Source organism: Heloderma suspectum, chromosome 1, assembly GCF_057233095.1.
Source record: "Heloderma suspectum isolate Gila_16-S chromosome 1, 16-S_ref, whole genome shotgun sequence".
NCBI classification, from domain to species: Eukaryota; Metazoa; Chordata; class Lepidosauria; order Squamata; family Helodermatidae; genus Heloderma; species Heloderma suspectum.
In genome coordinates, this window is record NC_139458.1 from 224,911,508 (window position 1) to 224,926,697 (window position 15,190).

At 46.9% G+C, this 15,190-nt stretch overlaps 1 protein-coding gene across 2 annotated transcripts in view; it reads right to left on the bottom strand.

The window, feature by feature from the left end:
* Positions 1-6,254: 6,254 nt before the first annotated feature.
* Positions 6,255-15,190, bottom strand: part of LSS (lanosterol synthase) — a 54,714-nt gene continuing 45,778 nt past the window's right edge. The window contains exons 20-22 of one of the 2 annotated variants that reach the window (XM_084820419.1): positions 9,515-9,685; positions 8,377-8,455; positions 6,255-7,293 (exon numbers count right to left, since the gene is read on the bottom strand). In XM_084820419.1, the coding sequence (XP_084676545.1) occupies positions 7,126-7,293; positions 8,377-8,455; positions 9,515-9,685 (418 nt within the window). In that variant the 3' untranslated portion in view covers positions 6,255-7,125. The remainder of the gene's footprint in view (positions 7,294-8,376; positions 8,456-9,514; positions 9,686-15,190) is intronic. The other variant, XM_084820428.1, reaches the window with a different exon arrangement.

Consider the following 15,190-nt stretch of genomic DNA (forward strand, 5'->3'; position numbering starts at 1 on the left):
TATTATTATTATTATTACTGCACTGCAGGCCGTTCAGGAGGCATGGGCGAACCCCCACCCCCACCCCTCTCTGGGCTGGCAAGGCCGCTCTGCTGCCACCCACAGCAAAGGCAATTCAGGCTGCTTCGTAGCACTGAAAACTCCCCTTCCCTCTACAGGGGCAGCAAGGCCACTTAGCTGCTGCCCACTGAAATCCCCAGCCCTAAGGGCCTCACTGGAGGTGCAGGAAGCACCCGCAGCGCAGCAAGCCCATGCTACTCAGGGGTGATTGCTAGCTGGTAGGCCGACCTGCTATATTGGCCAAACAGGCCACACTACCCGCAAAATGGGAAGAACCCTCAGGGAATGAACCCCCGTTGGCTGCAGCCACTCCAGGGTGCGGGAACACTCTCCCCTACCGCCCTGAGACAGCAAGGCCACGCCGCCGCCGCCGCCATCCTCGGCCACACAGGCCGCTCTGGGGAGGAGGAAAATGACCAAGAGGCAATTCAGGCACCGCAAATGGCAGCCAAATGGGCCACTGTGGGGCATGGGAAACTCCCCCCCCTCGATAGGCACGGCGAGGGCCTGCAGGGTCAGCCGCTGCAGTCAGCGGCCCTGGGGCAAGCGGGGGGGATGCAGGGAACTACTCCCTCCCCCCACTCGAGAGTGATGGCCCCACGAGGTCGGGGGGGGGGGACACACAAACGAACAAAAACAAACAAACGAACAAAGAAAAAACAGCCCGCCCTGAGAGCGGCTGGCAGCCTCCTGTGGCTCGCTGGAGCCGTCGCTGCCGAGCACCACCGCCTCCTCCTCCTCCTCGATGCTGCGGCCAGAAAAGCCAGAATGAATGGGGAAAGGGGGCGGGGAGGCCTAATATCGGCCGGCTCAGCCCCCACCCCACCGGGACGTCGGGAGCGAGGGCAAATGGCCTTCGATCTTGTCCCGCCCTTCCCCCCCCCCCCCCCCGCAAGCCGGACGCGGGGTGAGGAGACTGCCTGTTATAGCTCTGTATTTTATGGCGAGTATACCTAGAGCGAGAGTGGGGTGAGTGACAGGAGGAAGCGTGGATTTGCATATGTGAGATGACTGGCTGAGTGAGCGAAGCGGGAGTCGAAGTCTGTATATAAGCTGGGAGCGCTGTCGTGCGAGACAGATAGAGTCTGAGAAGGAACAGATCGGGGGAGAGTCAGGGTTTGTGACAGAGGGGATTTGTGTTGGGTCTGTGAACAGATAAGTTGTGAAGAGAGTCTGAAGAGCGAGAGACAGTGACTAGGATTTATGTGTATAAGAGGATATACGTAGACAGAAGCTTTAAGAGTTACTGATTTACTGCTGAACATCTTAATGTTACAATTAATAAAGTTTTTTTGTTTTATTTACACTATTTTTTGGTTTTATTTACAATAGAATAAAATGCTCCTGGCTATGTAAGGGTTAAAGTAATAAAGGAAATTATGCGGGTTGCAGAATAAAGCTAGGGTGTGTCCTCACAGCTCGAGGACAGAGAAAAAGGGTTGGACCTGAGCCTAAAGGTCCTGGTGGCAGAATTACTGTATGTGTGTGGGGAGGGTGTTGCCTGCTGTGGGAAAGGCCTTACAGAAGAAGAATTCTCACTGGGAATAGGCAGGAACACCGCCTTCACCAATGTTTCCAAGATGAAGGAAACCATTCTAGGACAACTCATGTAAAGTTGTCAATGGGTGATAAGGGCATTCATGCCATAAAATATACATATGATATTCTTAAGACAGCTGTACCGTGTGCATCTGGGCTTTTTCCCCTGTTGTTCCTAGGTGTTGCTTTTTTATCTCTCACTCCAAATAGAGTTTTGTTGGCGCTCATGATGCTTCTTGAATATAACAGTTTTCTGCATTAGTGTTGCTCAGTTCCCAGGATCTTCTACTACTCTGTGTAGGCTTCTAAATGTCATGGGATGTGACACTAAATAAAACAAGCACGCACAAGAAAAGAGCATAGGTAGCGGTGCATGCTATGTGCATGAATTACAACCACAAACTGCTGTGCAGCTTCCCCACCCCGGCCCTGGAAAAATTCCTGCACACGCTCATGCAGATAGTGCGTGGGGAAGGACCTCCTCTGAAGTTCATAATGCATGGGCAGGATAATATGGGAGGAGGTGATCACTCAGGTATTTAGGCTCCAAGCAGTTTAGGGCTTTGAAGGTGACAACCAGCACCTTCAATTGGGCTTGGTAGAAAAATAGGGACCCAATGCAATTCCTTAAGAATTTGACTAATGTGGTTCCATAGAGATGCAACAATCAAAATTCTGGCTGCTGAGTCCAAACCATCTTCAAAGGCAGCCCCATGTATAATGTGCCACAGTAATCCAACCTGGATTTTACCATAACCCACCATGGTAAGGCTATCCCTATTCAGGAAAGGCTGTAGATGATGAACCAGCTGAAGCTGGTAAAAGGGGCTCTGAGGCACCAAGGCCACGTGGGTCTCCAGAGACAATGTTCGATCAAAAAGCAGGCCCGAGCTGCACATCTGCTTCTTCAAGGGGAGTGCAACTCCACCCACAACAGGTTGGCCACCAACTTCCCAGACCTGAGAACCTCCAACCCACAGTGCCTCTGTCTTGTCAGGATTCAGTTTCAGTTTAGTGGCCCTCATCCATCCCATTACCAAGTCCAAACAGCAGTCCAACACCTCCACAGGCTCACCTGATTCAGGTGATGCAGAAAAATAGAGCTCAGTGTCATCAGCCTGTTGATGACACCTCACTCCAAACCCCCAGAGTGCCTCTGGCAGGGGGGGTGAACCTCTTTCAGCCCAAGGGACAAATTCTCTTTCGGAAAAGCTCTCGGGGGCTGCATTCCAGTGGTGGGCAGGGCCAAAAGCAACAGGGGTAAGGACAAAAATACCAGCCTATTATAGCTTCAAGCTCTCACTGCCAGTAACCAAGTCTCAGGAGAGGCATTTCAACCTTTTAGAATGGGGGGAGGGGGGATGCACAAAAGCCAGGAATACATGAAACCATCAGTGACCAGGGGAAACAGGGTGTGGCCAGGAGAAGGGGCCATGGACATTGGGGGGAACCCCAGAGGGCCAGTTTGGGACACCACATATGCTGGATTTGGCCCGTGGTCCTGATATTGTTGTTAAAGAGCAGGGGGACAAGATGGAACTTGGTGGGACCCCACAACGCAAATGTCATGGGATTGAGCAGAAGTCTCCCAGTACTATCTTCTGAAACAGACCCTGCAGAGATCAGTGGAACCATTGTATCACTGCAGCCCCCAACTCCAATCCGCAGAGCTGGTCCAACAAGGTACCATGGTCAATGGTATCAAAAGCCGCCAAAGGTCAATGATGAGCCTATTAAACACAAGTCAGCAGTGTGATGTGGATGCATGACAAATTGTGACATATCTGCAGGTCACCTATAAGGCCGTGTCCCCTAGAGGTCACTGGGTTCAGATCTTTCCTACGACTCCTTAAAACACCAGCTGCTGCCACCTACTGATTTGTAGAGAGCAGCAGGACTCTCCTTTTTAGTGTCTTAGCTGTGTACTCCAAAGCCAGCATGTGGGCTAGAGAGCACACGAGCACAGGAAGCTGCCCTATACCGAGTCAGAGCATTGGTCCATCCAGTCCAGTATCACTGACGCTGACTGGCAGCGGCTCTCCAGGGTCTCAGGCAGGAGCTTTTCCAGCCCTACCTGGAGATGCAGTCCAAAACACCTGGAGGGCACCAGGCTGGGGAAGACTGTTCTAGAGAGTGTTCACTGTGACATTACATGCGCATTTATTATGAGTTTGGGGCCATATATATGTATTCCTGTCATGTCTCTGTATTTTGGAGATGCTGGGCATTGACCCAGGGAGTCAGGGATCGAGCAGGCAAAGCAAGTGGTCGACCACTGAGCCACGGCCTTTCCCTAAAGACAGTTAAAATCCTCAGGGTCCTGGCACTGCTGCCAGGATGAGCCACAGATTATCCAACTTCCCAAGAGAAAGCACTTCAGCCCCAGGGATGAAATCGTCTGTGTATTTGTTTTCCCACGTGGCAATTGCAGAAACCTTAAAAAACAGCAGTTGCAGCACAGTACCTTTCCAGTCACCAGTGGCTTTTGGTTTGTTTTGTTTTAAAAGCTTATGTTTGTTGTTATGTTGTTATTATTTTTATAGGAGGCCTGTTGTCAGGCAGAAAGGTGAGATGTAAAAATATTTAAAATAAATACATGTGTTCAGTAGTTCCACCCTTCATCAAAAAAGTCACACAGTGCTCAAACAATAGAAGGAAAGGTAGGGGACTATGAAATCTACAGCCCCTCCACCCCAGCTTCCCCATTTGAGCCAGTTTTCATGCTCCTTTTCCCCACAGACTTCTAAAAACAGTAGCTAAGGGAGACCTTTGGATCACTGCAGACACATGATTGCTCCATCTTGCATCATGCCTGTACGATTGCTCCAGCCAGTTTTCAGTAGCTCGGAGGGGGTCATTGTAAAGGTAGCTACAGTTGTGAGCTGAGTACAAATACATTTTTGACATGAACCCTTTTCTGTATGAGAAACTCCACATCAATCCATTCAGCACTATGGGCAAGCTCATACATGCTGCAGCCCCACTGCAATAGTTTTTCGGAGCATGGAGGAAGCAGTGTTCATATGAAGCCTAAGCCTCCAAGTCAGTTACCGTAGCCATTCCAAATTCTGTCATGGGGCTGGCTTGAAAAGCATTCTGCCATTATGGGAACTGGAGGTACTGATTCAGACACCACACTCTACTGCGAGGATTGACTAGGAATTGCCAACATGTATGACACCTCACTTAACAGCAGAGCATGCGAAAAGGATCTAGGGGTTTTAGTAGACCACAAGCCTACTAGTCACCAGTGTGATGTAGCAGCTAGAAAGACTAATGCAATTCTAGATTTCATCAACAAAAGTATAGTGTCCAGCTCCCGAGAAGTGATGGTACCACTCTATTCTACTTTGGTGAAACCTCATCTAGAATACTGTGTCCAGTTCTAAGCGTCGCAGTTTAAGAGGGATATCAACCAACAGGAAAGTGTCTGGAGGAGGGTGATGAAAATGCTGAGGGGTCTGGAGACTAAAGGTGCTTCCAGATCAGATTATTATTGTGCAATCACCTTGTGATTTATGGGATCACATAAATTATTCACATAATTTTATGGGAGATCCAGACAATGACAGCTTCCATTTGTAACCCTCCCATCCCCCCCCCCCCGCACTGCTTCTGTCTCCCTTCTTACAACAGAAAGTCCAGCAAGGAGGGAAACATAGCATTGGGAGCACTAGGGGCTGTCTCTCTGGCGGTATCCAAGTCCCCTGAGGAAAGGCCGAAGGAGTTGAGGATGTTTAGCCTGGAGAAGAGACAGGTGATTAAGAGGCAAGAGGCCATCTTTAAGTATCTGAAGGGCTGTCACATAGATGGCGCAAGTTTGTTTTCTGTCATTTCAAAGGCCAGGACCAATGGGTTCAAATGACAAGAAAAAGGATTCTGACTAAAGAGTACTAGCTGTGCGAGAGTAGAGCAGACTGCCCTGAAAGGTTTATTAGGGGTTTTTAAGCAGAGGCTGGCTAGCCACCTAGTGAGGATGCTGTAGTAGTGGATTTCTTGCATCAGTACAGGGTTGGACTAGATACCCTTTGAGGTACATATCCAAGTCTATAAATATTCTATGAACTGGTCCTCAGTTTTGGCACTCCCATTTTGTCATGTAAATTGGCCCTAAATCTCCATGAAAGCTGTGATGCCACTGTCCCATATCCTTCCTTGTCACACCTTGGATGGGCCTGAGTGCCCTGTGGAATCTTATGGATCCGTGGTTATGCTAAGATGCGAGTCTCTGGATCTGGGAGATTCCTCTGTATGTTATTGGAGCAGATGCCTCTAGGCTGCTTCAGAAGGTCTAAGGGAGCAGCAACACAGGATGTCTGGCCCTTACCTGCTTTTTCCAGGTCTCACACTTCCCCCATCACTGTTTCTTTGCAAAGTTCCCCAGCTCCTTGGTGCTCCACAGCAGTAAATGAACGGAGCTGGAGTCCAACAACATCTGAAGGCCAAACGTTCCCCACCACTGCTTTACTGCACTGAGCGTGTGTTTCCTGGCATTTCAGGGGATATGAAGAAAGAAGGTATTTGCTTCAGGGTTGTACTGGCTGAACTGGAGAAGGTGGGCTACTACGAAGTTGCCCAACCAATTTTGCATCGATATAATAGCAAGTAAAGCCAGTTTTCATGCTTGAGAGTGAGAGATTCCTGTACATTCATGTAAGCTTTTAAATGTATTTATCACATTGTACTGACTTTTCAGAGAACAAAAGCAAGTGAATTTAAATTAAAAGTATGATGACTGAGATGATGAACATCTAAAATACAGTTCTGCAACATGGCAAATGTTTTTCAAGTCTGAAAAGTAGTGCAGTTCGGGACTCCATTCTGCTGCCATATGTGCATCTAGCCTACAAGACGGTCTGCCAAAGTATGAGATGCACTGCAGGACTCCCACTAACACATCGGGAAAATGAACATCTCCCTAAAGAAGGGAGGGAAAGGGAGATTTAAGATTGCACTACAGAGGTAAAGAAAAAAAAATCAAATCACTTATGATCATGTTCTTTGTTTATTCACCTCACTTACACTAAACATTATATTCTGTTGCTGCCACTCCATGTAGAATCAAGGTAAGTATAGCAGCAGGATCACACCTGCCCAACATAATGTGCGAGAGACACGTACATGCATAGAGTTGAATAGACTGAGAACCCAGTAAAAATTAGAAGTATGAATCCTAGTGTTTTAAGACTACATGTACTGCACCCTAGTAAGTAAACATCAGTTACATGTTACATACAACTAGTGGAAGTTAGCCAGCTCACAGGTTGTATGTCTGGAAGCAAACACTGTACCTGGGCTAACTCCTTGTTTAGCGTACAGCAAGAACCAAGAGGATGACATGCTGTCTGGAGAAACTTTCACTGCCTTCCATCAATTCTCCTGCCTTATTAGTTCCGTGAGTCAGAGCCTCCCAGTCATCCTTAAATAGCCCAGTAATGTAGAAATGTATACAGAACCTCAGGGAGACTGGCAGTTCATGTTGGCTACAAGCACCACACTTGGGAAGAGGTGAATGGCAATCTATGCTCATTTGGCATTCCCCAAGCCACTTAATGCCTCAGGCGAGAGCTTGCCAGCCATAGGGCTGCCAGGATAGAGACGAGAAAAGCGTCCCAGTGTCCAGATGGGGAATATATTTCGGTAGGAGGTGTAGCTGATGGCACAGGTCTTGTTGAATACTCCAGAAAGGTTCTCCTGCAGGGAAAAATAACAGATACAATCCAAACTGGCTCTCTTATCTTTATAGTGCACTTCAGTGTAGGTTGTCCTAATAACAGATGCTTTTCTGCTGTCACTGCTCATGATTCGTGTTTAAGAGTTATGCCAGCAAGCTCAGGCAGCTTAGAGGGGAGACCTTCCAAGAAGCAGTAATTGTCAGGACTGTTTCTCATAACCTGCCTAGAAAGAAAATTCTGCCTAGCCAAGAAAATGTTGTGTACGATTGGTGTTGGTGCGTGGAGGAGATAGAATGTAAGCATTGGGCCCAGATTCAGAGTCACAGGAAGGGAAGGGGTGGTTGAGTTACCAAGGTCACAGGAGACAGGGCTGAGTAACAGTACCAGAAAGGAGTATTTCCAGATGCCAGCTAATCAGTTGGAGCAAAGCCAGCCATAGACCTCTTCATCCGTGGGAATGCAAGATCTTATGGTGCAGGAGGAGGTGGGCGTGACAGACCTAAGAATCAGATGTTGGGTGAGGATGGAGGAACAACTTCAGGAAGTGAGGAATTCTAAAAGGTTGGCAGCTCAAAAGAGGTCCCCAAGGGAAGACCCTCCCTGCAGCCAGGACTGAAAGAGATACTTGGGTTTCGCACTGACGGCTGGCACCAGTTTCATCGCAACGTTCTACCATAGTGCATTAACCAAAGGTCTAATTAATATTGTGCAAAGCTGACTAGAGAACTTAGCTCTGTGCTGCTGTATGCGGATGAAGTCTGTAGCCTGAGGTGTGGGGGATCTAGCTGTGGCTTGCATAGCAAAAGCTATTTACCAACAGATCTTTTTTATTGTGTGACTACAATAATGACCAGAGGCTCGGCACTAGACATCGGAGAACTCTGAAAAATTATCTTAGAAATATTGGAATGAGGAGCAAAACAGACCCTCATGCTTGAAGAATTGCAAGGAGTGTAGGAGAAGGATTCTAAAGAGCTAAGCAGATATGATGTGCGTGAATGTATGTGGGTGGAGCACAATGGCAATGCTGCAATGTGTAAAGACTTGCAAGCTGTTCATGCTCTTAATTAAGCATGGGATGCACTAAAGAACGGCACTTTACCTGAGGCCAGTCCCCATTAGGTAGTTGTTTGTCAATCAAAACTTGGATCCCTCTCTCCAGGATTCTGACATCTGGGTACCTGCAAAACAAAAGGAGTAATTCTGACATGTGTACATTGCTAAAGTTTGCTATGGCAGGTAATTTCCAAGCTTAGAAAAGCTTTTTCTATGTGCTGCAGTATTCCAGTCTGGAAGGTCAACCCCCCTATATGTTAGCATGGTCCCAATATGAGGCCTGTCAGTTAGTCCCACACTCCAGAGCAAGCAAGCAAACAAAAGAAGCAGCTAAGGGTATTCCCAGAGGGCTCTGAGTACTGGTTGCATGCTGCAGCATTTCTGATCTCTTCTACCAGCTATCAGCTAACAAGGAGATATATGGGATGAGTGCAGACTGTGCAGCTCACAGAGCAACAGACGTTTCAACACTGATTGGTGGTGGTTCTCCGGGGTTCAAGCAGAGACCTTTCCTAGCCCAGGCCACACAGTTGTGATCCTTTAACTCGGGGGGGGGGGGGGATGGGGGGGACACACACATGGGTTGTGGGCCACATGCGGCCCCCAGAGCCCCCAGGAAAAATATGTTAAGGGGAAAAATGGCATCTGTAGCACTGCAGACTGCCAAAAACACAAATTTCGCTTGCTTGCAAACTAAATTTGACCCTTTTAGGGCTCTGTAGCTATAGCTGCAAGTAAGCTAAATTTGACCCTTTAGGCCCTCTGTAGCAGCTACAAAAAGTGTTTTTAGGGTCGACTGTGGCCTGGGGGGCGGGGGTGCAGGGGGGGATGGCCCCAGTCCTCCCAAAGTTGCCCAGCCCTGCTTTAACTTGGAGTTGTCCAAGGCTGAATACATGGGGGTTCTAGGAGAAAAGATGGTCTGCCTTTCCCCGAGAGAGTTCTTATGCATCTGGTTGTGTGTTACAGGCTACAGTGCCTATCCAGGAAACTGCTGCGTGGGAATGCTTGGAGCCAGCCCCAACCAGACTGTAGCTGTGCTAGATAACCAGCTCATCAATGAAAGGCCACCACCAGAAAGAGTGGTGGCTGCTTCTACTTGACCTCCTGCGCGATGCAGAGGGTACTAACCATCAGTGCAGGATAAGGAGGAAGAATCAATGTCACTTCCAGCCACAAGCTCTTACCTAACAGCCATGAGCCCCAGAAGAGCCCAGCAGGTGTTGTGGATCTGCGACGTGGTACTCTGAACGTATCTGCGCTGTTCACAAGACTCAAAGTCCTCCCCCCAACCACCATCCTCCATCTGTTTGGAGACCAAGAAGTCACAAGCACGGGACACCTCCCCACAGGCCACTCTGGAAGAGAAAAGGCAGAAGAATGGGAATTCAAGGGTCACCCTCATGACCTTGTCAGAGGAGCAAACTGTGGTAAGTAGAAGGACAGGGCAAGGGATTTATCATACTAGGAAGTGCAGAGTGGTGTGACAGAAAGCAGTTGAAAGGAAGAAGGAAGGCACAGCTGAAACAAGCAAAAAATAGTTGCTACCTCTGTTATTTTGGGGAAAGGTAGATTGCATTTGGAAAGAGAGGCTCTATTCTCTTCAATAATAGGAACAACACGGGTTATGGGCCTAGGAAGCAGTAGTTCCTTCTTTAAATAAGTAGAGTCTGCATGTGCAGTCAGTTTAACAGCTGAAGCCACACACACAGCAAAATGAGGCTTGATAACTTTTCTTTTTGGATTGGAACTATGGCTGAGAGCAGAGAGACAGCAATTACGAAACTAAATGCAGAGAACTATCTTGTATGGTGCTTCAGACTGAGAAACCAAATCAAGGTAGATGGGACACCTGACACACTGGATAAAAAGCTACCTGGTACAGGAGAAGAACCCATTGTGAGATCATAGAATCATAGAATAGTTGCGTTGGAAGGGGCCTACAAGGCCATCAAGTCCAACCCCCTGCTCAGTGCAGGAATCCAAGTCAGAGCATCCCTGACAGATGGCTGTCCAGCCTCGTCTTGAACGCCTCCAGGGTGGGAGAGCCCACCACCTCCCTAGGTCATTGGTTCCATTGCCGTATTGCTGTAACAGTCAGGATGTTTTCCTGATGTTCAGCCGGAATCTGGCTTCCTGTCACTTGAGCCCATTCTTCCGTGTCCTGCACTCTGGGATGATCAAGAAGAGATCCTGGCCTTCCTCTCTGTGACAACCTTTCAAGTACTTGAAGAGCGCTATTGTATCTCCCCTCAGTCTTCTCTTCTCAAGGCTAAACATGCTCAGTTCTTTCCGTCTCTCTTCATAGGGCTTTGTTTCCAGTCCCCTGATCATCTTGGTTGCCCTCCTCTGAACTCTCTCCAGTTTGTCTGCATCCCTCTTCAAGTGTGGTGCCCAGAACTGGACACAGTCCTCCAGATGAGGCCTAACCAGTGCTAGTAGAGGGGAACTAGTACTTCCTGGGATTTGGAAGCTATGCTTCTATTAATGCAGCCCCAAATAGCATTTGCCTTTTTTGCAGCCACATCACATTGTTGACTCATCTTCATCTTGTGATCGACAACAATGCCAAGATCCTTCTCGCTTGTAGTGTTGTTGAGCCACGTATCCCCCAACTTGTAACTGTGCATTTGGTTTCTTTTTCCTAGGTGCAGAACTTGGCATTTCTCCCTATTAAATGTCATTCTGTTGTTTTCTGCCCAGCGCTCCAGTCTATCAAGATCACTTTGAACCTTGTTTCTGTCTTCCAGGGTATTAGCTATCCCGCCCCATTTTGTGTCATCTGCAAATTTGATCAGCATTCCCTGCACCCAGGGGCGTCATTATACACAGGCCCACCTGGGCACGGGCCCCAGATCTTTTTTGAGCTGTGCCCTGGATCTTTTGAGCTGTCCTAATTGCCATTTTTTTTAACATTTCCCCATTGACTTGCATAGGAAAATAAAAATGGCCATAACATTTAGTTTTTATGATAAATACATGAAATTTGGAGGCTTGGTAGCCCCCATGGAACTGATTGAATCTGCCAAATTTCAGGCAGTTAGGTCCCGTGGCTTTTGCACTAGCCACAGGTAAAGTTTGCTTTTCCCAAGAAAATCTGTCAAAGTAAAGAGCTATAACTGTTTTGTGCTTCCACGTAAGTTCATGGAATTTGAGGAACTAGCAAGCCCTATGGAGCTGACTGAACCTACCAAATTTCAGACAGTTAGGTCCAGTGGCTTTCATGCACGTGTAAAGTTTCCTCTTCTCAAACTCTAAAACAAAAGGTAAAAACTGTCAAGTCACCCAAGGGATTAGGGATCCCAATCAGAAGATGTTTAAGGTGACTATTAGGAGGTCACTATCCCTAATCTCTGGTGTAGGGTTTTTTTGAGGTGCAAAAAATCTCTCTCCCCCTACTTTTTTTTCCTGCTCTTACATGCCCACTGTTGGGAGCTTGCCTGCAATGAAATTTTGAAGAGGGAGAAGGAAGGGAAGAAAGAGCTCCATGTGAAATACTGGTATTTCACACAGCATCAGATTTTACTGCCCCAAACTGGAACCTCTGGGTTCTGCAGAAGTTTAATAGCTTCAGTACAGCAAAGGATCCAATCAGTCTCCACAAACGTCTTTCTCCCCCTCCACTTTAATTTCTCCTAAATAGCTGTAGGACTCAAATAATCCCAAAGGGAGGGTTAGGACTATGTGGCGTCATGATCAAGAAACTGCTGGGGCTTTTAAACAGGTTCTACAGTTTTAAAAAAGCTAGAAAAAGCCCTTAGCCACCTCACCTCATATAGTTCATTTAAGTACATGCAATCCTTACAATCTCTCCACAGCCTCCTAAATTCCTCTGAAGTACTACCTCTCTGAAAGGAGCCACTTGGCTTAGGAAATTCTCTCTACCCCCTCCCCGCATTTCCAATCACCATTCCTCTTTTCTTCTTCCCTCCCCTATCCTGTTCTTTCTTTCTCTTCTTCATTCCATCCAGAGCATATTCTGGGGAATTCTTAAAGATAATTTTCTTCAGTGGGCAAGAGAAGTTCTGAACTGTATTTGACTTTATATGAACAGACAAGAGGGTTGGTTTTTCTCTTTCTCACTCTAGCCTTTGAGAAGAGTGGGTTCACGTGGTTGCAGAGAAACAAATCTGGGGCTGTTTGTCAGTTGCCATTATCCAGCAATAGGAAGGGCTGTAGCTCAGTGGCAGAGCACATGCTTGGCATGCAGAAGGTCCCGGGTTCAATCCCCGGCATCTCCAGGTAGGGCTAGGAAAGAATCCTGCCTGAAACCCTGGAGAGCCACTGCTGCCAGCCAGTGTCGACAATACTGGGCTAGATGGACCCAGGGTCTGACTCAGTATGAGGCAGCTTCCTATGTTCCTCTGAACAGAAAGCTTTAATAAAAATAGAGGAGTTTTTGGTTTGTTTTTTAAGTGGAGGAGAGATAAATATTGCTAATTTATGCAATCCTATGTATGCCTACTCAGCAGCCCCATTATGTTTAATGAGGCTTACCCTCAGGAAAGTGTGCATAGGATTCCAGCACAAGTTACTTTTGCAGAGAGGTTTGCACCTTGATGTTCTGCATGTTTACTCAGAAATAAGTCCTGAGTTGTGAGCATGGTACTGCAGGCTTAATACAGTGCCTACCCAATTCTGTCTAATGAATTAACTACCCTTTCAGCTCAGTCCTATGCATGTTTTGTCATTTGTGGGTTTGGGGTCTTTTTTGCATGACCTCTAGCTTCAGTGGTGAGGGAAAGGCATTTACTGCCTGCTCAGAGTTTCTCCATAACTTAGCTTAGTTTTGAAAACAGATTCATTGGCTGAATCCTGGTGAAGTCTTGGCACAAATGAAGTTATGGGGAGGAAGATACAATGAGAGCTTGTACATAACAAGGAGGAGGTAGAGAGGAGTTGCACAAAACAAGACATGTGTTTTTATGAACAGTTGCTGGAGGATGGTAGGATGAGGAGGGATGGTTGCATGGAGGGGAATAGAACTGGTAGGGGGAGAATGTAAGTTCTCAGTGGGGAAAGAAAAACATTCTGCACATGCTCAGAGGCACTCTGTGTTTAAGAACGTAAGACGAGCCATGCTGCATCAGACCAAGCTCCATCTAGTCCAGCATTCTGTTCACACAGAGGCCAACCAGATGCCCACTGGAAACCCACAAGCAGGACATGAGTGCAATAGCACCTTCCCACCCATGTTCCCCTGCTGCTAACATTGGTGAAATGTAAATAAATTCTAGTAATTCTAAATTAGAATGCATGTATATCCTTCAGAAACTTTGCAGGTTTCTTGCCTGAGGGACACCTCTAATGACCTGTGCATTTTCATACAAATTTACCAAAAAACTATTGGGGAAGGGGTGAATGGAAGGGAAAGCAAATCACTCCCTCCTCCAAACTGGAGAACTCCCCTTCCACATCAACTGCTGCACCTATCCTTCTGAAACATTGCTGGTTTCTTACTTAGGGACAACTGTAGGCTGTCTGTAACTTTCAGAACAATGGTCCACAAGGAACATAGAGAGAGAAATATGTCCTCATTTGGAGATCTCAAAATGTCAAGGCCACCCTTGCACAAAAACCCTTGTGGCTATCCTTCTGAAATTTGGCAGTCATGATCTCCTCTGATGGGGCAATGAATCCTGAAATTTTTATCCAATTCTTCCAAGGAATTAAAATGTGATTGGCAGTTCCCTTTAAAATAAAATCAAAATATAAACCCTGCACCTATTTTTCTGACATTGGGAGGTGTAATCCCCTTCAAGGGGGCTACTATGCCTGAAATTATCCAGCTCTGACCAAGAGAAAAAAGTTACATTTTTTTTCTAATTTCCCATGGTAGTCAACAGGAAGCATAGACTTATTTTTCCAAACACTGACTCAGGTTTGGTGCTGAGCTGAAGTGGGATATTTTCCAAAATGCTGAATCGGGGTCAGAGTTGAAGTCGGGTGGGGGGTCAGTGCACACTTCTTATGTATGTATATCATCTATACACACACGCAAGCACACTGCATGCACGCTCCACACACACACATGTATATGCGTTTAGACACGCGTGTGTGCGTATATGTGTGTGTGCGTGTGCATGTGTGTGTGTATATATATATATATATATACACACACACACACACACACACATATATACACACACACACACACACACACACACACACATACACGGAATAATGGGCTCAAGTTACAGGAAGCCAGATTCCAGCTGAACATCAGGAAAAACGTCCTGACTGTAAGAGCAATACGACAATGGAACCAATTACCTAGGGAGGTGGTGGGCTCTCCCACACTGGAGGCGTTCAAAACGAGGCTGGACAGCCATCTGTCACGGATGCTCTGACTTGAATTACTGCAATGAGCAGGGGGTTGGACTTGATGGCCTGGGAGGCCCCTTCCAACCCTACTATACAATTCTATGATTCTATACATGTTTTTGTTGTTGTTCAGTCGTTCAGTCGTGTCCGACTCTTCATGACCCCATGGACCATAGCACGCCAGGCCTTCCTGTCCTGCGCTCTCTCCCGGAGCGTGCTCAAGTTCATATTCATTGCTACATACATATATATATATACATACATACACACACACACATATATACACATATATATACATATACATATATACCTACATATGCATACATATACATACATACATATATATATATATGCAAAGTTGTGTTATGGGCTTGTGCCCCGGATCTTTTAAGACCCTAGCAACAGCCCTATCTGCACCTCCTCCTCCAAGTCATTAATAAAAATGTTGAAGAGCACTGGGCCCAGGACTGAGCCCTGCGGTACCCCACTCGTTCCCTCTCCCCAGTTTGAGAAGGTCCCATTGATAAGCACTCTTTGAG